Consider the following 26,183-nt stretch of genomic DNA (forward strand, 5'->3'; position numbering starts at 1 on the left):
ACACCATAATACCCAATCATAGAGGGTATTGCGGCCGGCACAGGCACATCACCACAGGATAGTGACATTCGGTGCACTGAGGTAGGGGCACCTTCAGTGCTGAGTGGGTGTGCAGCCTGCGATGATGCCCCGTCCGGGTGGTCCAGACTGCTCAGGATTTGTGTGCCCTGCTGGACCGCAGTGTAGGCCAGAGCCAGCGGACAGCGCGGGCCTACCGCCACGTGGCGTTGCCTCACGTATCACAGAGTTAGTGGCACATAAAGGGCTGAGCGGTTGTGCAGCCTGCGATGATGCCCTGTGCACTAATATGTTCTCAGCCATTGCGATATCAAGACCCAGAATCAAGTGTGTGACCTGGTGGCAAATGGTGCGGGGCTGCATGTGGGGGCTGCCAAAGTCACGGGCCCCGGGCTTGGAGCTTGCACCGGCATGTGGTTGGCCCTCTTGGGGACACGCCAGTGGCGGAAGTTGAGTTGTGAGGCCTGGGTACGCAGGGGCGAGCAGTCACCGCTGGGCAGCGGGAGGGGCTGGGGTGCAGCAGCCAGGGTGCGCAGGGGTGGGCATGCGATGATGGTGTGTGCAATTGTATGTACTCTGTCATTCCTAAATCTGGACTTTGTTTCAGATAAGGGACCTGGTGGACTGCAGTGTGTACCGGCACGTTGTTGGAGACACACCGGTGGCACAGGTGAGCAGTGAGGCCTGGGTGGCACAGGTGAGCAGTGAGGCCTGGGTCCGCAGTGTCGGCACTCTCTCTCTCCCTCTCTTCCTTTCTCTGTCTCTCTCTCTCTTTCTCTCTCCCTCTCTTTCTCTCTCTCTCTCTCTCTCTCTTTCCCTCTCTTGCTTTTTCTCTCTCAGTCTGCCTCTCTCTTGTTCCCTCCCTCTCTCCCTCTCTTTCTCTCTCACTTTACCTCTCTCTCTTTCTCTCTCACTCTCTCTCTTTCTCTCTCTCTTTCTCTCTCATGCACCCTCTCTCTCTTTCTCTCACTCTCTCGCTCTCTCTTTCTCTTTCTCTCTCACTCTCTCTCTTTCTCTCTCTCTTTCTCTCTCACTCTTCCTCCCTCACTCTCTCTCTTTCTCTCTCTTTCTCTCTCTCTGTCCTTTGATGAGCGCATGATTCACCTTCTGATCTTAAATTTTGTCTTGCAGGTTGTGACTTACAGATTGTCCAGAGATGACTCACCATGGCTCTTCCAAATAGTTGTGTTGATTTTCATTTGAAGAAAATATTTTGTTTGGTAATTCAAAGAGTGAGTCTCATTTTTCCGTCCTCCCATGCATGTTGAGTGTTGTACTTGTGCGACATCAGGCATGTTGTTTTGTTCATGGAAGACATGGCTTGGCAATTTGGGCTGGACTGTTTCCATGAGGCACAGGGTCAAGACTGATTTGCATATGGCCATGTCTGAACTGGGGTGGCTTGGTGAGCAAAATAACAATGGATTAAACCTAGATCTCTGACTGGGGGTGAATGTTTTGCCATTGTGCAGCATTCCATCCATCATCTTGTGTGTTTTGCTGTTCACCCTATGTGGGAAGGGTATGCCCAGACGTGGGTCCCTTGCTCACCAAGCCACTGGAGCCAAGCTATCCTGGCTGAAGACGGCTGATAGCCAGAAACCGGTCCTAGGATGCTTTATTCCGGTCCAGGGAAGACATGGCTTGGCAATTTGGGCTGGACTGTTTCCATGAGGCACAGGGTCAAGACTCATTAGCATATGGCCATGTCTGAACTGGGGTGGCTTGGTGAGCAAAATAACGATGGATTAAACCCAGATCTGTGACTGGGGGTGAATGTTTTGCCATTGCGCAACATTCCGTCCATCATCTTGTGTGTTTAACCATTATCCATCACCATCAGCCCCCATTAGTAAGAGACATGTTCTCGCCACGATCTGTAAGCGGCTTATTCTTCCTTTCACCATCAAAGAGTAATTGTGATTGTTTTGGTTTAGACTGCTGAAGCCCCCAAACTTGCTGTGGTCATGATTTTCTAGCTTTCATGGCTCCCCGACCTCAAACCCGGCCATGAAAAGGCAGTTAATTGTGGTGTGCCTGATTAAAACACTTGTTCACAAATGAGTGCTTATTCCTAAGAGGTTTGAATGGCTGAAGCAACTTATTCTCTTCCACATTGTGAGAAAGTGCCTCTTTTTACATGGGTATCCCCCACTTTTTGCCTGGTATTTGAAATGGTTTTGATTGTAGCGCACAGGCTACCTGCCAACCAGGTCCCCTGTGCCAGTGCTTCTTCCCTCAACACTATTCCACAATTGGCCTTTCAGGCCCCCTGTAAATCCATAGTAATTGTTACCTGGACACTTGGGGCGCGAAAAATCCTTTACAACGAAACCTTTTCAACGCAGTGCTTTTACAACACAGGTTTTACTACGAAAACCATTACAATGCATTGAGCTGGGGGCCACTCTAGGATAGGGAATAGATTTAATTTACTATCCAACACCTTCCCTAGTGTCCACGGGGACTGGAGTTGGTATAGTAAATTAAACTATTCACTATCCAGCACCCCAAAGCGCTATGCGTTGTAAAAACTGCGTTGTAACAGCATGCGTGGTAAAAGCATGCGTTGTAACGTCATACATCCCTTGGGGCATTGGACTGAAGAAGGCCCCCTAGAGACCACTCGCCTAGACCAGACATACTGCCACTGCAGCATGCATGGCATGGTGCAGACAAAATGACAAAGTCGATGTGACACATTGCCTGTGTGCCACGCCAACGAGCACTGCCTAAGATATAGATAAATTGCAAAAAACAACAAGTGATGGACTGAATGTGGATCAATGTCACACACTCCCCCAGTCAAAAGATCTGGGCCCAAATCCATCGTTTTTTTGCACTCCACACCACCCTGGGTCAGATAATGGCTTTATGCAAATCAGCTCTGACCCTGTTGCCCCATGGGAACAGTCCAGTCCGAACTACAACAGCCATATCTTTCCCAGACCGGAATCAAGCATCCGAGGACCGGACCGGTTTCGAGGTAACACCTCTCTTCAGCCCGGCTAGCTTGACTCCAAGTGGTGTGGAGTGCCTGGGACCCACGTCTGGGCATCCCCAGCGCACTTAGGGCGGCAATTGCAAAAAACAACAAGTGATGGACTGAATGTGGATCAATGTCACACACTCCCCCAGTCAAAAGATCTGGGCCCAAATCCATCGTTTTTTTGCACTCCACACCACCCTGGGTCAGATAATGGCTTTATGCAAATCAGCTCTGACCCTGTTGCCCCATGGGAACAGTCCAGTCCGAACTACAACAGCCATATCTTTCCCAGACCGGAATCAAGCATCCGAGGACCGGACCGGTTTCGAGGTAACACCTCTCTTCAGCCCGGCTAGCTTGACTCCAAGTGGTGTGGAGTGCCTGGGACCCACGTCTGGGCATCCCCAGCTATAGATAAGTCACCATCTAGCAGGTCTTACCAGTCCTCAGGCAGGTCACACTATATAACAGATGGGGGAATATCTGCATGAGCTAACATGCCCCTACAATATTAGGGTATATTCCTTAATGTTGTAAGGGCCAGGGAAGTCATGGAGAGTGCATAGGCTGGAAACTCAACAACTCGAGTTTCACAGCACTATGACAGCTTCACTGAACACATGAGTGTTGGTACTAAACTACTCCTTGCAAGAAACCCACACAGATGTTTGAGTCAGATTTATTGGACCATGTACCCAGAGGGCACCTCAGAGGTACCCCCTGAAAACCTGCCAACTCTGGTGTGGTCACAGACTGTCTAGGCAGCCTGCCACAACCAGACATGTTTCTAGAGCCATGGGTTGAGAACCTCTGCTCTCTTGGACCAGAAACAATGCACATCCTGGGTGGAGGTGTCACACCTCCATCCCCAGAATGGGCACAGTGATCGAGAGGGAAGCTTTAAAGTCCTGCCACCTTTGTAATGCGAGCCCAGCCTCTGCTGCTAGCAGCAGATGGCAGCCCCAGTTTACACCCCCACTTTGGGTAGTAACATTGTCTGGAAACCTAGGAAGAATAGGAGGTGTGCCCTCCTCTGCCACCTCCACCCCTAAGGTGGGGGAGGTAAGGTAAAGTACATCTTTCAGTCCTCGCCATTGTGAAGATGGAGTGTCCCTTCCAATCAGGGGTAGGTCACTGGAGGGTGGTATAATTGAGGGTGTGGTCGACCCAGGTAAGGTGCCTATTGGCTCTAACTGCTACTCTCCTAAAAGGCCCCTAAATTTTGCATTTAGGTGGCTCCCGCAGACTTGGCAAACTAGTTCCTGTCGACTTAAGAAGAAGGACGAAGAAGACGCCGTGCAGCGAAGCCTGAAGACGACCACTGATTTGATGTACGCCCTACCGGCCTGTTTCCAGCTGCAAAGACCCTCCAAAAGAAGACGACGCCTGCCCTGCAGCCAGCAACTTCCAGAAGCCGAGGAAGACTGCCTGCTCTTCAACAAAGACCAAAGACTCCTGAAGACAGCGGATCTGTCCCTAAGAAGACCTACACAAAGGACTCCGTTGCCTTCCGGAACCGCAAGTCCTCTCCACTTTGCACCCGAAGCCTCTGGCACGTGTCAAGGTGGACCACTGATTCAGAACAGGTTCTCCAGCGATCCCGACCTCAAGTTAAGCATTGGCTGACCATTCCTGGACTACACAACGGCGCCTGCAGCCTGAATTCAGTGGCTCCCCAGACCACGACTGGCTCTGATACGAAGAATCGGACATCTAAGGACATCCCTGCACTTGAAATTCCTGGGCCTTGGTGAGCTAAAACCATTATGCCCCTACGACCCCCTACATTTCTACTTACCCCTGCTGTCGCTGGTCTTTCTCCTGCAGCCTCCGGTGCGACACCTGCAGCCTGTTTGTCCAAAGTAAGTTCTCCATTGAAAAGCATTGGGTAGTCGATGGTGTAATTGCACCCTGCACCCGGCCGACCCTGTGCCGTTGGTGGTGTATGTCTTGTATCCTCACCTGTACTTTCTCTAACCCCAAAAGCTTGGCCCTTTCTACCGATCTACTTACCTGCAAGCAGTGTGGCTTTGAGCACCATAGTCTGTATTGAAACGCATTGTGCTGAACTTACCTGTATAACCGCATTATTGTCTTCCTCCATAGGATACCATTTCCTGCAAAACATACTTACCTTATTGTGAAGATCTTGTTCTCAGATAAAACTCAAACAAAGCTTATTTTAATAAAATTGGTGTGGATCTCTTTTTTGAGTCGTTTGTCCCTTATTGCTCAATGCTGTGCAATACATTTCTTATACCCCTCTGTATTAGGCCTAAGGCTGCTCACCCACACTACCACTAATAGTGCAACTTGGTTTGCATTGAGCGCAGTACACTTCTGGGGGAAACTCTGGTTTTTTCTACAAAGTATAACCACCTAGAGGTATACCATATACAGATCAAGCTTCCTACACACAGCCTTCTTTACCAGCTCAACCAATTGTGCGGAGAAGAGTTTATCTCCTGCAAAGGCAAGTCGTAGAAGTTGAGACTTTCTAGTCTGGTCTAAATTTCACATCTTTAGCCGCAACAGAAGCCAAGCAGCAATTGAAGCTCCTGCTGAAGTAGAAGGCCAAAAGAAACCAAATGAAATGTCCAAAAGAAGTTCAGCCAGCAGTTCCATATTTGCTACAATATCTGTGGCGCCTTTCTGCTCTTGAGAGCAATAAAAGAGTCTGAGAGAAAGAAGTCATATACTGCTGCACGTCTTGCAAAATGTGGTGCTGCATAAGAACGTTTCAAAGAACCCTCAATCTTCTCATCTATTCAGTCGTACAAAGAAGCCTTTTCGTCTGACATACTGGCTAAAATGGTATTTACTTTAGGAACAGGTGGGTACTTTACTTCATGTGCCTCCAGAGGTTGGAGTTTGAAAAGAAAACATGGAAAGTTTGACTGAAGTTAGGCTTAATTTGAACCAGTTGTTTCCGGTGCTAAGCACCAGAACCTAATTATCAACACTGGCACTTATGAGCGTTTGTACTGTTTATCAAAATTAGAGATTAACACGATAGTTGTTTCAAAGAACATTAAACATGGCACATATCTGCTGCCCATACCAATATTGTAACTTGGGGTATGAAATAGTCTGAAATGTCGTAGTTGTAGGCAGTGTTGATTCGTAGTTGTATTGATTCTGTCACTGGCAGCACGTATAGGGGCAATAAGTAATGCATGCAGCAGGGGCCTCTTGACGAGGGCCCCAACACTTATTTTTTTAGGTTTTGCTTGGCAATGCGTACGAAGTACGCATGCGCTAGCAAAATCTTATGTCTTACAGTGGGGAACAGGGACTCGCCCCCTACTCGCCCCCTGCTCCCATTGGCTAGCTCCATAAATGGAGGCTAGCCATTGGGAGCCGGATCTGTCCGTCAAGGCCGGACCAGATTCGGGGGCGTTCCCGCGATTTTTTCCCTCTCCACCCACTTCGGATTGTCATCGCGGCGGAGGGTGTGTGTTATTTTTTTTTTTGAGTCGGCTTGTTTTCGTCTTTTTACAAGTGTCTGTTGTTGGAGTTGGCTGCAAGATTCGAGTTCCCACGAGGCAATCAGGTAAGGAGCATTTTGTTTATAAAAGTGCGTGCGCCGTGATCCTCCCGCCCCCCCTGTCCGTGTCTTGCCCGCCCCCCCTGCCGCTTCCGTGTCTTTCCCGCCCCCCCCTCCCGCTTCCGTGTCTTTCCCGCCTCCCCCTCCCGCTTCCGTGTCTCCCCCCCCCCCCAAGTCACGCGCATGGGTGCCAATCCTAGCATCCATTCTTAACTGCCGGCTCTCCTCGGGCATGTAAGGGCTGTTGTATATAAGTTATGCCCGTCGTTGCCAGTAAGTGCCAGGCGAGCACGGCTGCCGTGACCAGCAGCTGAAGCCATCTTTCAGTTGGCATCGGTGACGAAGCAATGCCTTTATAGCATAAAATCAGCACAGATCCTGTGCGAAGCAGATTGGGTGATTTGACCACGATCACACGAGGTGATAGATGTGAGGGGAGCTGGGATTAGAACTCAGGTGCACTCTATCCGCAGGTGTCAAGTTGACCAAGCGCCCCACGGCGTTGTTGTGGTGTGAGCCTGTGAACCCTATTCACAGAGGCCCCAGTGATGTCACTTCTGCAACATCACAAGCCAAAGTGCAAGGAGAAAGGGTCTATGCACCCCCCCCTCAGACACAAACAGATCATGGCTCTCTTCTTTCACCCCCACAAGCAGGGTTTGCAGCTTCTCTTAAGTACATCCACCCCTTCTGCTTCGAGCATAGCTCAGTCTTCAAGCAGAAGTGTATCTTGGCGCTTTACACCACACCTGTTATTATTGCCTAACCCAGCGGTACTCCTTTTATCCGCACCCAAACTGTATACGTTTAGGGATCGCAGTTTGCGCGCAGATCTCTGCAGTGAGCGCCCAACCCAGAAAGCTATCTAACTGAACAAACTGTGTGGCAGGATCCATTTGCTGGCACATATAGCAATAATAGGTGTCCTGCAGAGCGCCAAAATGCTGCTTCGATGAGCTTCAAGTATCTCTATGCTTTCAGAAAAAAAAAAGTTAATAACCATACATTTGGCACTTTGCGCCTAAACTTCCTCTGTCGTTGTACATCACTTTCTTTCACCTCTCTCCCTTGCCTTATAGCTACAAACTATATATATAACAAATAGTGCCAACCCCAAGCCTGAAGGCGCTTTGCTAATAATATTTCGCTGTACTTCATGTTGTGCTTACACTTGCTTGTATTTCCTGTGGTTGGGATGACACCTCTGTGTAGGACGAAACCTTCACACCAGATTTCAATTCGGTGGGTGGACAAGGGGTTGGCGTCAAATAAACCCTGTTGCTGTTTCCAGTGCCATGCATAGACGAACTGGTGGTCAGGGCCGGATTTATAGCTGGTGGGCCTAGTGCCACAGTCTATTTGCCCTCCCCCACCCCTACGACCTCCTTCTCTGTCGCAAAAGCGGTAACCCAGTTCTTTAATCTGCATTGTGCACGTACTGTTCAGCAGGCACATTAACCCTCTGCGCTACTTGGTGAATCCAAACTGCCCCTAGACATAACTCTGGTTTCACTTCTGCAGGGACATTAATCACCAGTTACTTTTACTTTTTAGTGCTGGTCCCACAAGGAACTCTGCAGCAGCAGGTACTTTTGAATCAGTAAGATAAAAAAAAAAAAAAAGCGGCAGCCATCAAAAACACAGGCGGTGGTATCCAGCTGCCCCATCGACTGCAATAACCGGGATAAATTGAGCTCTGCTACTAGTTTTGATGACCCAGGTTAGTAAAGTGCTCAGTAATTGTAATGATGGGCCGTTAAGAAAGCAAAAAAAAATGCCCCTCAGGTCTTTCAGTTGTTGGTAAGATTGTCCCAGAATAAGGCGCTGTGAAATTTGCTGTTACTGCACCTATTATCTCCTCAAATAGTTACAGTAATATGTGCTTTGTGGGGCTCGCAGTGTGGGGGGGCTCTGTGTGGGTGTGTGGGGGGGCTCGCAGTGTGGGGGGCTCTGTGTGGGTGTGTGGGGGGGCCTCTGTGTGGGTGTGTGGGGGTCCTCTATGTGGATGTGTGTGGGGGGGCTCTGTGTTGGGGGGGGCTCTGTGTGGGTGTGTGGGGGGGCTCTGTGTGGGTGTGTGGGGGGGCTCTGTGTGTGTGTGTGGGGGGGCTCTGCGTGGTTGTGTGTGTGTGGGGGGCTCTGTGTGGGGGGCTCTGTGTGGGTGTGTGTGGGGGGGCTCTGTGTGCGTGTGGGGGGGCTCTCTATGGGTGTGTGTGTGTGGCATTTGCGAGAGATTAAGCTATTGCCATTGAAAATGACAATGCCATTTATTTATCTGTTTTCAAAACCAACACATAAATAAAAAAGTTGTCATTTACAATGCCAATAGCTCTAACTTTTGCAAAGGCAAAACTGTTGCATTGTAAATGCTTGTTTAAATTAGGCACTGGCTAAAGGCAACGACCCGACCCGTGTTCAAATAGGTGGCCCGGTAACTAATTACCATTTCGTGAGAAGGTAAACATGATGCGTGAACGCCTTCCTGATGCGCATGCGCATGCTACCGTGATCGCCAACATGCCCGCGAGCTGAAAAAAATAGTACAGTTTACGACACAAACCGGATGAGGAAGTAGCTTCCACCCCAGCGGCAGCCCCTGAACAGGAAGCCTCTGAATTGTTGGCACGAAAACAGGACGGCTACAGCTGATGCCTTTCTCCCTCTTGTGAGTATCTTTACCTTCGTTCCATTTGATGAAGCGAAGAGTCCGTACTTGGGACCGAAACAGGAACAGAAAGTAGGAGTTATGGGGAGGGATTATATATAGAATTAAAATAGAAAAACCGGCTAAGTAATTTTGTCTTGACACAGGACGGCCTCCCACGTTAGTACTACGATAAGGGGGACTTCTGTGGGGGTAAAGGGATTTATCAGATGTAATAAATTACTGACCCTATATGCCATCCAATGAGTGTCTTAGAAGCATAGTCTTACATTTCCAAGAGAACGACTGTTTACTCAAGGGATCCGTGAGAAATGTGGTCTTACTCCTGGAATTTACTAATTGGAAAAGCTTGTCTTTAAAATCCCCGCCAAATATTACCTAGTTTGGAAGCAATGAAAATGACTGGTTAAGAGAATGAGAGTCTTTGGTCTCGAATTTCAAGCAAGAAAAGACATCAGGCCCAGAAAGTAATCTGGAAAACAACATTTGCAAGAATTTACGGAGCACAAAATACCAGTCTAGCCCCCTTGCTGTCAGAGAACCGTCAACATTGACTCATCTCAACCAATGAGAAACAGGCCTGCGAAGGACATATCTCTACAATCAAGGCCTGGCCCTTCTGGATAGACGCCTTGTAGCCTAGGAAACCTACTGGGCTAGTCAACTTTAGGGAAACATCTTAAAAATATAATATCACTCCATGAGAACGTGTTTAGCCATATGTTTCCTTTTTTTCTACTTCTCTGCAGCCCACTCTAACATATCATGACAGTAATTTAGCAAACTACAAAAAGCAGCTACTCTGGCATGCAGAGGTCTCTTAAAATGTTAATTGCAGTAAAATAGGAATATACTGTATGATGTCATAATTTTGGACTTACTGCTAATTGTTCTTTCTTCTTTAGAACTGTGTTTGAAAACGCATTTCGCAGCAACCTTTTTAGCAGTCGCTGTGGCTTCGTTGCTCCACTCCTGCAGTGAAAGATAAAACAATTTCTTGTCATTTTTCTGTAAAAATAAGTAGAATGTTTTTATAAATAAATAGGATAAAAAGTGGATATTGCCTTGCACTTCACATTTTGTGCAGCCTGAGTACTGAAAACTAAATGACACATATTTCAGAAAAATGAGTAATAAAGGATTACAATGGTTGTTGGACTTGGCCCTTTTTCCCGAAATTTTTCGCCCCCCCCCCATTTTAGGATGTCTCCCCCATGGTAGAGAAATTTATAGGCCAGGTGTGGTGTGAGATTCAGTGACACATGCTGTGCAATGGAGTGCACAGATTTATTTGAGCTGCTGTGGAGAAATGTCACTTTTAAAATGGACTCCATTGCTGTGTGCTTTGTGCTGCCTGCCTGAGGTGGGTTGGCGATCTAGTGTATGAAGTGACAAGGTGCTCTACACTTCCCCCACAGTGACAGGGAGGCTGGTACTGCCAGGGACCTTCTAGACGCTTCAAGCCCTTTCTGGTAGGTGGGAGGAGGGGTATATATGTAGAGCAGTAGAGATACCATGCGCTCAGTCAGAGCGTGGACTTGAGAGTGAGGGGACCTGCTGCCAGGGGGTGCCGCCACATGGACCTGTGTGCTGGCCCCTGAGCCCATCTATACCCCTCCACTGCCCACAGGGCCAGTGAGAGCCCGCTGCTGGAGTTCAGGCTGCTGTACCAGGAGGAGTGCCACGTTACAGGGGATGATGGTTCCAGGGAGCTGCTGTCCTGTACTGATGAGTTCCCACTGACTGCTGACCTGGCCCAGTAGTGCCTGCTGCTCTGCTACCCAGCGCCCGGAAAGGAAGAGCGCTGTGTCTGTGCTGCCTGGGAGAAGAAAGGAGCGCCAGACTGGAATTGCCGGTGTGCCCTGGTCCCCTAGCGCCTCGGGAGTGTTGTAGGTGGAGTGCCAGGAGGTGAGAGGCACTGGTTGACGGCCACTGAAGCTGGTGGGGCTGCCTAGCGCCTGTTAAGCGCTATATTTCAAGACCCGAAGGAGGTGAGGCACGTGGGCCCTGCAGCGTGTGAGTCTGGGGAGAGCTATAACGGGAGCCTACCCCACGGGTGGACGCGATGCTGTCTAAAACTACTGCGCTGTCCTCTAAGCGCTACATGGCCGCATCTGGGCTGTCTTTGGAAGCGGGTGCCCAGCCCGCAAAATGGCAGTGCCCTACGTATTTTAAAATTAGGCGGGAGCCTACCCCGCAGGTGCGCTTCTATAGAGAGAGAGCCTACCCCTCATTGTCCCTGGAAATCACCGCGCGGCCCGAGGCCCGGGGCCCGGAAGAGGAAGAAACCTTACTACCATCACCGCCACGGCCCAGGAGACGGGAGAGTAGCTGCGCAGGCGCCGCTGCGCTAAGGGGAGAAGAGGTGCCCCTGGAGATCGCCGCCGCGGCCCCCGTAGGAAGGGGAGGACCGCAGCGGTATTCAAGAAAGGCGGCACCAGGCCCCGGAGCGTTCTCCGAGGCCAGCGTCATTGGCCGTGTCTGGGGGCAGGCGCGGCCCCATTGGTCCCTGTGGCCGCACCCACCGGAAGCCGCCACCTTATTGGTAATTGGGCCCAGCCCTTTAGAAGCGGCGCAGCCATTGGCGGAGGCTGCCGCGCCCCTGCCGGAGACGCCTGATATCCAGAAACCTGTCCTAGGATGCTTGATTCTGGTCCAGGGAAGACATGGCTTGGGAGTTCAGGCTGGACTGTTCCCATGAGGCACAGGGTCAAGGCTGATTTGCATATGGCCATGTCTGAACTGGGGTGGTGTGGTGAGCAAAAAAACTATGGATTTAGGGCCAGATCTCTGTGCTGGGGTGAATGTATGACATTGTTCTGCATTCTGTCCACCAACTGTTTTTTTTGCATTTATCACCCCGAGTGGGACGGGTATGCTCAGACGTGAGTCCCGTGCTCTCCACGCCACTGGAGTCAAGCTATCCTGGCTGAAGGCGGCTGATAGCCAGAAACCGGTCCTAGGATGCTTGATTCCAGTCCAGGGAAGACATGGCTTGGCAGTTCGGGCTGGACTGTTCCCGTGAGGCACAGGGTCAAGGCTGATTTGCATATGGCCATGTCTGAACTGGGGTGGTGTGGTGAGCAAAAAAACGATGGATTTAGGCCCAGATCTCTGTACTGGGGTGAATGTATGACATTGTCCTGCATTCTGTCCATCAACCTAACATACTGGCATTGCACACATGTATTTCGATAAAGTTTACTTTAATGGTAAATTATGAACTAATAAAAAATCAGTCAACATTACATTTTGTAACTAGCATATCTGGTGCAAATGTGTGCTCTTCCTCGGAGATCGGAGAACACTGACAAATAGAGTAAAAGGTGCCTGTTAATCTTAACATAACTAATGTACATCTTAAATTTAAAATAATCTTCATACCTTCAATTTGGACCCTGCTTTTAGTCACACACAATATAGCAAGTTTGAGTCTGTGACCATCTAATATATTTTACAGCACACATAGGAGCAGATGTTGTTGTTTGTTATGATTATTGACCGACAGAGAAGTAGATATTGATCTTAGAAACAATGCTATTGAGAGTGGAATTAATAATGTCTTGGCTAAAATCAGCACCCTGGCTCCAAACTGAGATAAGCAAGCTTTCAAACGAGAGCAAGAAGTTTAGCATTTCATTAAGTTACTGTCCCTGTATACAAACTCCATTCCATCAATCAATACATCTTTATTCGGCCATTGAAGACTATAGAAGCACATTAAGTAAAACATTTGTACCTAAAATCAAGTTTATCACATTAATATTTAAAAGCAGACCAATAACACATGTACATATCAAATTTTATACCAGCTAAAAGCTTCAGTAAAGGGGTCAGTTAAAACATAACATTAGGACTAAAAAACGAAGATATGGAATCAAAAATATAAAAATAGGGCAAGTAAAGTGTGAATGTGACAGTGCAGGAACGGAAATGATGACGTCAAAAACCGTCTGTAAAACATACCACAATTAATAATGCGTGCATAATACTTCTAGACACAGAGTCAAATAGGAGCTTTCTAATCCTTAAACAGCTTCTTCTTATGTATAAAGGCTCCTGGAAAAAAAGCTTGCTACTCCGAAGCAAATCATGGAGGAAATTACAATTTCTTACCAACAGAAGAAGAAAAAATGTCCGTAAGAAACTATAAAAGTCACAGAAAAGTGTAAAATGTAAGGTGTCCTGCTCTGTAAAATGATATCAAGGACAGGGCTTTAAAACACCTGACTTTGAAAAATCATCTAGGAACAGTTAAAAACCAGTGAATAAAATTAAATCTGAATTTGGCCAGCAGAAAATGGTGGTGAGCATTATTATTAGATGACCCTAATGGACTTGCGCTCAACATTATATAATGTCTCACAGTGGGCTTAGGAAGTTCTGTACCTTCCCTTTCCCCCAATGGCCTGGCCAGGAACATATTTTTGATGCCCCTCAAGTCACGATGGTGAAGTACCATTCATTTGTATACAAAATGACAGATTAAGGTATCATTCTGGCTACCTCCAAATTACTGAAAAGGAAGACTTAGGGGCAGATTTCAAGCCCCATACGCCATTTTTGCACCGCCGTTGCGTTACTTCTGTGACACAACGGTGGCGTAAAGCCAGCGCCATGCTACGGGGTATTTACGTGACACATCTGGGGAGATGCGTCATGTTGTAAAGCCCTGCGCCACATGAAACTTGCATCAGGTTTCATGTGGGCGTTCCAGAGCAGGGGGGCTTTCCGGCGCAGGAACACCTCGCAAAAGTGGCTGAGTGAAATCTACAAGATTTCACTCAGTCACTTATCCGACCCCGCTGTGTCAAAACCTTGCGCCTGCTTGAAGCAGGCGTAAGGCTTGATTGCACCATGTTGGATATAGGCAGGGTTGGAACAGTGCTGGAGTTGACGCGACGCAACTTCAGCACTACGCCAACCTTACGCCGACAGATGAAACACGCATCTGTTTATCCTTGTGCCATGATGCACCGCATTGTAAATGCGGCACATCTGTGGTGGCGCAAGGGTAAACTTGCGTGACGCATCTTTCCTGGCACATCCCTGCTGATTTGCAGGGATGCGTCAGGAAACGTAAATCTGCCCCTATGTGCCTGTTATGAAAATACGAAAAACTGATGCCCTACAAACCTAGTAATCTAGAGAGGAACCACATATCTACCCACAAGTAGAAAATAACGGTATGTAACGTTTACAACGAAATTTTTACAACGCACTACCATTACAACGCAGGCATTACCACGCATACCATTACAACGCATTGCGCTGGGGGGCGCTCTAGGATAGGGAATACGTTTAATTTTCTATCCAACACCTTCCCTAGTGTCCACGGGGACTGGAGTTGGAATAGAAAATTATACTTACCACTATCCAGCACCCCAAAGCGCTATGCGTTGTAACGGTATTCGTTGTAAATACCGCGTTGTAAAGGTATGCGTGGTAAAAGTATGCGTTGTAACGTCATACATCCGAAAATAACAATAGGGATGATAATTTAATCATTTCTGTATTCTCTGGTATGAGTCCATCAATTAAATTTGTGCTGTAAATGTAAGCAATGTACAAAGAACAAATGTATTGTGCAATAGTGTACACTATGTGCAGTGCTTAGTTTGAAAAAGAATAAGTGCTGGGGCCTAAAGTTTTGCTGAAAAGCCCATCCGTGGCACTGTTGAATGTCAGATTGCCAGATATCAAGGTTGCATAGTCTTGATTCCACCTCATGCCTCTTTAGCCCACCATGAAACACTCCACTCCTCTTTATCTAACTCTCAAAGGTTCTTGCTATGACCGTATGTCACATTTGTTGCCATATTTTTCTTCCTTCATCTCACCCCCTTGGATGTTTTTTTGTCTTCTTGCTCCGGGTCAAAGTCTGATGAACGAAAATAAGTACTGGTCCTCACAAATCAGTGCTGGTGTGTGCCACCTGCAACATGCAGCGCAAACTCAGCACTGACTACTTTCTAGTCTATCTGCATTAATTAAATAATGTGTTTATAATACACCTGTGAAGGCATTTAAACCTGGATTGGCATACTTTAAAGAAAAGAAGCAGGAAGTGTTCACTGGTAATTAGCGGTCCTCCCCAAGCATGAGCTCTATCCCATATGGAGAAGATGATTAGGGTTAGAAAAATTGCAGCCTGGACATAGATTCCCAAGATTCTCTGACGGTTTCGGTAGATTTTATACTAGCAAGCGGAATTAAAATTCATACTAAGAACCAACCAGCAAGACATGATAGGAGGACTACTTTAATACACAGATCAAAATATATGAATCAAGATGAAAACAATGATCACTTCTTACAACAGAGACATATTTGAGGTGAACAAAGCAGTGTGTAATTATCCAGGTGGGCTGAGAAGTGTGCTTGTTAGTCTGGTGCAGTGTGCCTGATAAATAGGACCATGGGATATTTTATCCTGGTATCCCTCTAGTGATCTGATCTACAGATGTCCAGATGTCATAGACATACCTAAATCCTATGCCAAAATGGAAAAGTTAGATGGCAACACAAATGGGTTACCATTAGCACCACCAACGCTGTGAGTGTGTGGGAGCCCCTAAACAGTCCCCTACCTTTGCCTGCTTTTGCAGGTGGGGCGAGAGTGGTAATGGTTTGAGAGAGAGAGAGTCGTGGCAATCCATTAATTTTGTCTTGTTCTAATAATTTATATGGCTGGGCAGGTCATTGGCTCAATGATCCATCGTACCGGTAGTGATCTACACAACACTGATCTTTGCGCTTCTACAGCCAGGAGAATACTCTTGTGATACCACTGTTACAAGGAGATGAGTCACCTCGGAGACTCGTGTATTCAAAAGAAGGAAAGAGAAGCATAGCCTGGGTGTCACATACGTAGATGCACTCATGGAAATCTGCTAAAGACCAGTATGGTTGCTTCCCTCTGAGAGTGCATTTATGTATTGGACAATATACAGTATTCTGAAATATCTAAAGGGGTCTAATGTCTTTGATAGGATCTGGAATTGTTTTCTCCTTGTGGGAGTTTAACATACACCAACATGAGGACCCAATCAAATGATCTTGCCAACCGGTAAACTGGAGTCTATTCTTGTTTGGGTGGAAAGATAGAGTTCCTTTACTGTAGATTTCGACGGTAAGGATTTATAATGATCTGTTTATGTTCTTTGTGCACAGGAACACCAGGGAACGTATGGGAAACAGCACACCACTTTCTTGCCACTGAGGTTTCAGAGCCATCTAGTGTTGTTCTCTGCATTCACACTTTAGTGTCATATGTTGTATTGACGGAATCTTTGTGGCTCCTGATGGACACCATAGAACTGTGACATAAGCAGTAGAGCATAGTGAATTCAATACAGGTTTAGAATGTTGAGTTTGCGGTTACACGCAGAAGAATAAAGAGGTGTTATGCTAAGTTCCATGTGTGCCATGGTCATTGGCGAGGGTAGCACACTACAACTGGCGACGAGATAGGGGATTAGTAACTCACAGATTGACAGTCTTCTCCCAGAGAGTTTGCCGAGGTCCAACAAACTGCTTGTGCGTGCCACGTGTTCTGCCGTTGAAGTGCAGAATCGATGTTTGGCATTAGTGAAGTCAAAGCGCAGCCCTAGCTCCGTGTAAAGCATTTGAAGTTAATTAAAGCTTCAATGAGAAGTCTAAACATCGGTGGCTGAGAACCTGCTGGGAAGGCTGCAAAGAAAGGTACTGTGCTACTACACAACGTAAAAGCCATCCATCTTATGGAGTGATAGCACTGCCAACATTAGCGCTGCAAGGCAGAGATCAACCAGCTGTCAGATGGCACAAAGAGATGCTTATAAGCAAGACATTCCAATACTAAAAAAAGTAATCTGCTTACCAGACCTGAGCAAGAGTGCCAGTGTGCCACTGTGCTGGGGGAAGTAACCCCAACGGAAGCAGTCGGAGTTGTGCTTGGGGAGCTGTCCAGAACCGAACTGGCCCAGCACCAAAGCTGCTGGGTGATGTTTAGCGTAACTCCCAAGGTCTCCTGAATGCAAAGGGCTCCCATGGAGACCTAGAGGGATTTCAAGGTTCCATAGGCTGTCCAAATTGACCCATAGTCACGCACAGCACAGGGCATTAGAGATGCTATGGCTGAAACAGGTCCTAGCGGACAGAAGACTGTGTCAGTAAAAACTCCACCTTCAGTGTCAGTCAATCTCATAAATAATTTAAATGCTGCAGTCTTTTTGAAACACCGCTGCCATTCAATACTACCAAAAAGTCGAATATTGGTGACACATGCACTGCCTGGATAGAGACGTTTAATGATTACATTGATGCAATTGAAGAAGCAGACAACAAAAAGATTATCAAGTACCTTAAGAATCCTGCTGATGAAGGTGTAAAAGACGTCATAAAGAAAATGCTGTGAGCTGATGAAATTACATACAGTCAAATCAAAGCAGCCTTGAATCTAAAGATCAATCCAATGCCAAGTGTGGATTACGAAAGGTACACCTTCAGTCAAGTATGTCCGAAGTCGGTGAGAATAGCGACACATTTGTTGAGAGATTGGTCACACTCATCAAACACTGTAATTACAATCAATTTATTGTTGAGAAAGCTATACGCCTCAGAATGATTGATGGATGCTTATCAGATTTGTTCAGATGATGAATGCTGAGAGAAACTCTTAGTCTGAAGTGAGTTCTCATGGCTGCCAGAGCTGAAGAGCGTGCGGAGATTGTATGCCGTGTTAATGCCGTCATTAGTAAGAAATCGTCATAAGGATGCATTTCTTTTGCATGTAAGTCATTACAATGACTTTCCCTAGGGGGGCGATGGATTTTGAATTAGTATAATTTATTAATCCAACTCCAGTCTGGGGATTAGTAGGGAAGGTGTTGGATTTTAAATGCAACACCTCTACACCATTAGCATCCCTAAAGCAAATGGCTAAAATCATTTGCGTGCTAAATATATGCATGTTAATGATACGTTTGTTTAATTGCCGGCGCTGTAAAGGCACAGCGAGATTCTGGCCTCATGCTAAAGACTGAAATGGAGACCAAAGGTGCCCAGAATGAGTCAGTCATAAATGTGACAAATTATCCAACGCACAAGACTGAGAGATACAGAGTGAATTCTCCATAGTAAATGAAGTTGTGTTTCAGGTGTGGGTTTTTGCTTTCACACTAAGGTAAACGTCCCGTCATTAGGCAAATCTGCAAAGGAGAACAATTTGGCGATGGTTTGCAAGGCAAAGGAAAAGGTAAGTGCATTACAGCGTGAAGACAAAATGTCCAACCAAACGTTCCTTAGGCGATGTGTGATGCACGCCCATGAGGGCAAGCAACCACATCAGCTGAGGCAAATTGACACCAAGCAAAGTCAATCGACATCTAAATCTTGGTCAAAGCTTTCTTCTGTATCAATATCTAGTGAAAGTGAAGAAGATGATTGTGCCATGTTGATTTTTATCTCAAAGAAGCATGCACATGTTGGACTGACCGCCTGTGAGGAAAAATACTGGTCCAAGAGAAATCAACAAGACAAAGTACCAAAGGCATTCAAAACTTGTCTAAAGATCACACTAAATGGTTGTTCAATACCTTTCATCATCGATAGCGGTGCGTCAATAAAAATCATGCCTGAGCAGAAATATAATGAACTGTCTATTGCACCAACTTACGCCATTTCAAACTAAAGTGTATACGTGGGCTGTATCGGCATCACTAAAAGGTCAAGATTTATTTGTAGCAATGATGAACAATAAAAAAACAAAGGTACAAGCACCCCTTCATGTCCTTCAAGGTATGACATCAAGCGCCTGTTTACTCAGCTTCAGCACGGCTGCTGATATGGGACTGATTTCATTGAACCAAAGGAACCCCATGTACACAACAGAGGCTGCAGTTCATAACTGACATAGAACCAAAGTAGGGAACAGTGCGCAGCACAACGAGTCTCAGTTTAGGTCTGCAAGTGTCGACAGCACCTGCTTGGCTGCAGCACCCTTAAGATAAATTAGAAATAAATTGTTAAAATTGGAGTGCACCACCTAGAATATAATACAGAACAAAAGCATGTCATAGATCCCACATTTCAGGAAGAGACATGCATGACACATAAGGTAGAAGGAGAGAACAGACTAAGACACAATATAACAGATTGCTGTTATGCCAGAGGTCTAATTGTCTATTTTTATTATTGGGCGCTGTTATGTAGAAAGGAAGCAAACCAGCGCAGGACCACACCCTCAGCATTACTCCTTTTTTGGAGGGAATCCAAGAGAAGCTTGTGTTCAACTGTGTCGAAAGCCACCGATAGGTCTGGGAGAATTAGTAGACAGCATTGGTCCTTATCCAGGGACTTGTGCAAATCATCTATTATGTTGAGGATGGCTGGTTCCGTTCTGCATTGTTTTCTGAAGCCCGATTGGCGAGGGTCAAGGAGATTATTGTTTTCGATGAGATGATTAAGTTGTACAAGAATACATCTCTCCAAAGTTTTGGCTAGAAAGGGGAGATTGGAGACTGGGCTGAAGTTATTGAGGTCGTTGTCCCGTTTTTTTTATTATTGGTGTAACTTGACCGAGTTTGAGACAGTCTGGCATCACTGCAATTTTCAGGGAGCTGTTTATTATCTTGGTCCCGAGGGATGCTAGGGCGTGATTTTTGTTTTTGGGCTAGGGAGGCTGGGAGGGGCTCCTCAAGGTGGAAGGAGGGTTTGGACGTAGCCAGCAGGGAAGTTATGTCTGCCTCTGTGAGTGAATTGAAAACCACCAGCTTCTCTGGTTTATGTGGGACCCAGGGGTTTGCATGTAGTCGATGTTGTCCTGTGGGGTGCTCATTGTTACTGGGGTAATGGAGTGAGAAGGGGGGGTTCCCCATTGGGGTTTCTGGTTGAGATTGAGGGAGAGCTCTAGCTTTGTGATTTTGTCATTGAAGAAGGAGGCACATTTTTCACATTGTTCCCTGGATATCTGAGGGTTTTTTAAGGCTGACTTGGACGTTTGTTGATTGGTTTGGTCTCCCCCGGGTAACCACTGTATTGTATGCTACATACCTGCTTCTTTTTAAGTATTCTTATGTATTGTGTATGATATCTCCAGGTAGGAGCTATACCAATGTGGTTAGTGATTGTGTTGAAATAAATAGAATTATTTTTACTAATAACCGTGTAGTTTCTTTTTCATATTACTTTCACAAAAGATGAAATTAGTAAAACAAGATAAAAACACTCCTTCAAGATAAGCCTGAAGGCTGCTCTCTACAGGAGGCAGTTTGAGAGCTTTCTATGGTTATCAAAGACCACTGAAAGCACCATAAGGGTTGCCTGGATTAGTGCAAGGTGTACCACTTGAATAAGTGTGCACCATATACTAAGGCAGCCTCCTACAGAGACCGAGTCTTGTTTCCACATTTAGAAGAGAACGATTACATGGAATTATAGGCCTATCATCTATGCAACTGCCTGTAATCGAAATCTACTCAACAGCTGTTAAACATGTCAGAGTTGCCACTGCATGCATGGGAAAGAATTACTGTGGATTTCTTCAGTCCCTTGATATTGTCTGATGGTGATCGTTGGTGAATATTCCTGTTTTCTACTGATCAAAGATCTCTCATCTATCACTCAAGAATGTGCCCTTAACAGATTAGATAGCATCTTCACGACTTGAAGTGTTCCTGCGATCTTATAGTCTGACAACGGCCAACCTTTCAACTGTCTATAATTCAGAGACTTCCTCTGTCATCTTAATGAGAAGCATCAGAAGAGCACATCTATTTGGCCACAGGTCAATAGCTTTATCAAACATTTTATTAGTACTCTAAAGGTAGCAGTCCAGCCTGCTCAGCTATAAAAGCTTGACCATGAAGCTGTCTTAACTTCCACTCTTTGAGCTCACTCAACCACAGGTGAAAGTCCTGCAACCTTGATGTTCAGGAGAAGCCAGAGGAGCAAAAAAAGAGGAAGAAACACTCATGAAAGACTTGGAACGTAAGAGGAAAATGAAGGCCTATGCAGACAAACTAAGACATGCAATAGATGTCACGTTCACTAGAGGAGATCGAGTACCTTTAAGCCAGCAGACAAAACAAAAGTTTGATGCTCCTTTTGATGCAGAACCATTTCACATTGTGACCAGCAAATGACACATGGTGACTGCCCAATGCCCTGGGAAGTCCATTATGTGAGACTCGTCCCATTTCTGACATGTGGCTCATTGCTCGTCAGGCAATTTTGTCATTGTAGAGACTGGGTCTTAAAGGGCAAGTGAAGAACCCCTGACTGCTGCTGTTTCTCCATCACCAACGCCAGTCAGACACCTTTCTTCTTTTTTTAAAAGTAATTTTTCGTTTGTAATTGTTTAAATAACCAACATTACAGCATAGAATGTATCATAGGTATCTTGTGCATAACCGCTGGAGTAACTAGGGCACTATCCTAAATTAAAGTAGTGATATACTTGACAATGAGAGACACATTATAGGTGTCATTATGGTTCACTGTAAGCAATGGGGAGGCATTCATTGCACTTGACCCCTTGAGTCCTCCCCTCCCCGGTCTTCAACCACATCTGATCTGTTCCCCCTGTATGCAATGTCATTCTGCTCGCTCATCTCCACCCCTAAGTTGAAGGCCAAGCTACACAGCTCATGCCACTCCAATGAGACCTGCCTGGAAGTTATCATCCTTTTAATTTAATTACATGTGTATTTCTTCCGCTAGGGCCCATTCCCTGACATCCTGTATCCATGTTGCTATATCCAGGCTTCTCTGCCCCATCCAATTTATAGCTAATCTACATCTGGCCAGGACCACCATGATCTGCAACAGTTTGTATGCTATTTTTTGTTTTTTTGAGTTCGCGTACGTGGCTAGCAAACATTGGATTTGTTCTGTTATGGAGAGACCTGTGCTCGTTCGCACCTTTTCTACCACCTGTGCACAGAACTGCTGCCGCTCGGGGGCACCTGACATCATTTTTTTGTGAAATATGTCGTAGTTTCGCCCGTGTGAGGTAGGTACGGTGTAGGAAGTTATAGTGGATCAATTTAAACCTGGCGTTGCAGAGACTGTGTGTGTAAGTTTGCAGATGGACATTTAAGTCCACTCCTCTATTTGCATATTTAGGTCCCTCTCCCATGCTGCCTGTGATAATGGGGGCTACCCGAGATTGCATCTGTCTGGTCAGGTTTTTCTAGACATCATTCTTTCCATATATATAGGAATGCCTGGAGTGTATCGTTGTTTTAAAAGCGTGCCGCAAACCGATTCTCTGAATAGACTGAGGATGGACACTATTTGATCCATTCTGTTCTTCGATCAGTAAAAGTCTTGGGTATAGAGGAGGGTAATGTCTCTTCACCATATTATTGGATAGGGAGGTATGGTTGAATAAAACGTTATAATATGGTGGAAATAGTAGTTATAAGAACCACGTGTCATACAGTGTCAGTCACTAGCCTGTGTGTGGTACATATAGCATGATTGGATTCTCGATACATTTCAGTGTCTCAACATAAGGTATACAACATATTTCTGTCACCATCTGAGATCAAAATGCAGAAGACAATACATTCTATACCAAAACATGGGGAGCCACTTTGATACCAGTCTGTCTCGTAAGATGTTACTAAGGGTATGGTAGTATCAAGTGGCATCATAGTTTATATGTCAACATCAGTACTATAATGCATCATTGTGTGTGTTTGTTAAAATTGACAACAGCTATTGATGAGATCATTCCATTTCCCAGCATGTGAAATAATCAAGAACATTCAACAATGAGAAAAATGAGAAGAAGGGGAGAATTCACTAGATGCCAATGTGCATCACAAGATATTAGTAGTTGTTTCATAGTAACGTACGGAGCAATCATGTTTGTACAGCATATGCTTTCGGTATGCAATTGCACATCTTTGTTAAAAGTATCCGTGTGGTTGTTGTCACTATATTGTCCTGAGTCAGTCTCCTAGAAAGTAATGTAGTTCATGGTCCATGTTAAGACCCCCTTCCACTGCCTGAAGTTTCATGATCAAGAGGGCTTTCCTGCATCTTAGGTGTAGTTCCATATTGCCTCCTCTAGAATAGGTGTAGTTCCATATTGCCTCCTCTAGAATCTGTTTCTATCTTTTCAATGCCACAGAAGGATAAGGTCTTATGTCCTCCCTGTGAAGCACATTCATTGATATGTAAAGACGTGTGGTATCTGGGGTCATGATATCTGATGGCCCTCACATGTTCATTAATCCTCTCTTTGAGAGTCCTTATTGGGCTACCAATGTAGAAACTACTGCATTTGCATTTCATCATGTATACCACATATTTGCTGTTACAGGTTATTTGTCTGATTTCATAGTATCTCCCCTGATTGCTCTCAAAGTGTTTAATATTGTCCATCGCCCAATGGGCATATTTTGCAGCTGCAGCATTTGTAAAAGCCAATGCATCTTTGTGATATCCAATTTGTCTTGGGTTTGTGTTTGGGGTATCTGGGACTGAGAATAGATCTGATATTTTTTCCCCATCTTTATGTGAAGGATGGGCTGTCAGATGTGAATTTGTCTAAGGATTTGTGTGACCTGAGAACTTGCCAATGTCTTTTCATACTCTTTCTGAGGGTCAATGCTACTTCATTGTAGTCTGTTACAAGTCTGACTTTAGGGGACATCTTAAATTTTTGTGGTCCATCTCTAAGAGTGTCAGCTCTATTAGTTTTTGTTATCCTCTATTCTGCTGTAACAATTGTCTGTGTGTTGTAACCTCTGGCTCTAAACCGCTGTTTCATTCCATTCATACATGTGAGGAAGTCTCTGTCATTACTGAAATTTCTTCTATCTCTCACTAGTTCTCCATACGGTATCGATTCTATCTGATGCCTGGGATGTCCACTTTCGGCGTGCAGTACTGCATTACAAGAAGTGGGCTTGCGATCGAGTCTGCTCTGAATCTGGTTATTCTCTATAAATAGGGTCACATCTAATAATTCAATTTGTGTATGCCTGAGATTGTAAGTAAAGTGGATTCCCATATCATTAGAGTTTAGGAATTCACAAAACCAAACCAAGTTGTCAATGGAACCTGACCACATCATAATACAATCATCAATGTATCTGCCACAATAGATAATTGATTCACTCCACTTGGTTCCCTTCCGACCCCAGATCCACTCCTCCTCAAACCAGCCCATGAATAGGTTGGCATACGAAGGAGAGAACCTGGAGAACCATAGCAATTCCCTGTACCTGTTTGTACCAGTGTTTTCAAAAAGAAATACATTGTGTTTTAGAATTAGTTCAATCACGGATATAAGCATCTCTACATGTTCCCATTGGCTAGCCAGTCTCCTGTTTAAAAATATCCGTACTGCTTGGATTCCCAGTTTAGTTCTAATATTAGTGTACAGATCGGTGACGTCTAATGTTGCTAAAAGCATCCCATCTTCCCAAATTACGTCTGCTAGAACACTAAGTATGTGTTTTGTGCCTCTTATATAAGATGCCCAAAAAGGTGAGTTCTCTCTCAGCCTCCTCAGAAAAGTCATTGTGCTTTTGTCTCAAGAGCGCCAGGTTCTCAGGACTGGGGTGTGCTGCCTGGGAAGCATCCAAAGCCCTAATCTCAGTTTCTAACTTACTCAAATTGGTACGAATGGAACGGAGGACACCGGCCTGTTTCGAAATACATTCACCTCTTCTTACTGTTTTAAAGCCTTCCCAAAGAATGGAAGGAGATTCTACTGGGCCCACATTTATGTTAAAATAATTGACGATTGCTGTTTGAATTTCATCGCAGAATACTGTGTCACGGAGCGCATTTGGAGGGAGACGCCATGTGAATGCTCCCTGTGGGGAAGCAGGGAGGCGAAGGCAGATTTGGACCGGTGCGTGATCCGAAAAGATGCGCGCTTTATGTGTCGCAGAAGTCAGCCAAGGGATGACGTCTGGGGAGGCAAGCCATAGATCAATGCGGGACGAGCAACCCGAGCCCCGGTGACGCAAGTGCCCTCACGAGCAGCAGGCCACAAATGACGCCAGGCATCAAAAACGAATTATCGGTGAGTATGGACTGAAGTGATGCGGTGGCGCATGGAATGAAAGAGCCAGGACCAGGGTGGTCCAATGCCGCTGAAAGTGTGACATTAGAAGCTCCCCCCCAGAGAATCGCCGCCGGGCAAAAGGATGAGATAAGATGCCATACGTGATAGAAGAAGCCAGGATCGTCTGAATTAGGACCGTATACCGCAGCAACCGTAACTGGCTGAGATAGCAGGAAGCCATGCAAAATTACATATCTACCGTCGGGATCCATGATTGCCTGAATTGTCCGCCAGGGGAGACCCCTACATATCAGGATTGAGACCCCCCTTGCGTAAGAGGAATAGAACGAGGAGTGCACCTCCCCCCAGTGGCACGACTGTAGTCTGGAGGCAGACCCCGGCAATAGGTGCTTCTCCTGCAAGAGACATATGTCCACCCTGTGTCACTGCAAGTGAGAATGAATGAGCCCTGGCTTTGCGGTGATCGTTAAGACCACGTATATTCCAGGTCCAGCATACGGTATCAGTCATGTTGTTTTATACCTAGGTGGAATGTGGCATAGTGCGACTTGGAAGGACCACTGAAGGCGTGCAGCAGTACTGTATCCACCCAGGAAGAGGAGCCAGAAAACTGCCCCCGCAGATGACATGCAACAGATGGGGGCAGAGCGCATGGGCAGGTCAATCAGCATAGGAGGCTCCACATTCGCAGAGGCCCTGTGTGCAGACAGGACCAGAGGGAGGGGGAAGAAGCCATTCAGTGTGGAAAGGGGACGATGTTATACATGTCATCCCTGCAATGGAGGACAAGGAGAACAGTGCGAAGATGCAGTCCGACCTAAAAGAACTAGCATGAAGCTAACGAAATTTAACAACCCATAACCCCCCCACCCAACATAACCCCCCCCTTGAGCACAGATCAAAAACCAACCCCAGAAGCATGTCGATGTCGCGT

General features: G+C 46.1%; 1 protein-coding gene and 1 long non-coding RNA gene across 4 annotated transcripts in view; one reads left to right on the forward strand and one right to left on the reverse strand.

Annotated features, from left to right (window-relative positions):
* LOC144763913 (cysteine-rich secretory protein 2-like) overlaps positions 1-26,183 on the reverse strand; it is a 387,595-nt gene that overhangs the window by 141,020 nt on the left and 220,392 nt on the right. Inside the window, exon 4 of the mRNA XM_078649947.1 lies at positions 10,098-10,188. Coding sequence (XP_078506073.1) covers positions 10,098-10,188 — 91 coding nt within the window. The remainder of the gene's footprint in view (positions 1-10,097; positions 10,189-26,183) is intronic.
* LOC144763914 (uncharacterized) overlaps positions 9,117-26,183 on the forward strand; it is a 685,449-nt gene continuing 668,382 nt past the window's right edge. For all 3 annotated transcript variants that reach the window (XR_013596274.1, XR_013596275.1, XR_013596273.1), the window contains exon 1: positions 9,117-9,216. This is a non-coding gene — a long non-coding RNA (uncharacterized LOC144763914). The remainder of the gene's footprint in view (positions 9,217-26,183) is intronic.

Source organism: Lissotriton helveticus, chromosome 6 (genome assembly GCF_964261635.1).
Source record: "Lissotriton helveticus chromosome 6, aLisHel1.1, whole genome shotgun sequence".
NCBI lineage: Eukaryota > Metazoa > Chordata > Amphibia > Caudata > Salamandridae > Lissotriton > Lissotriton helveticus.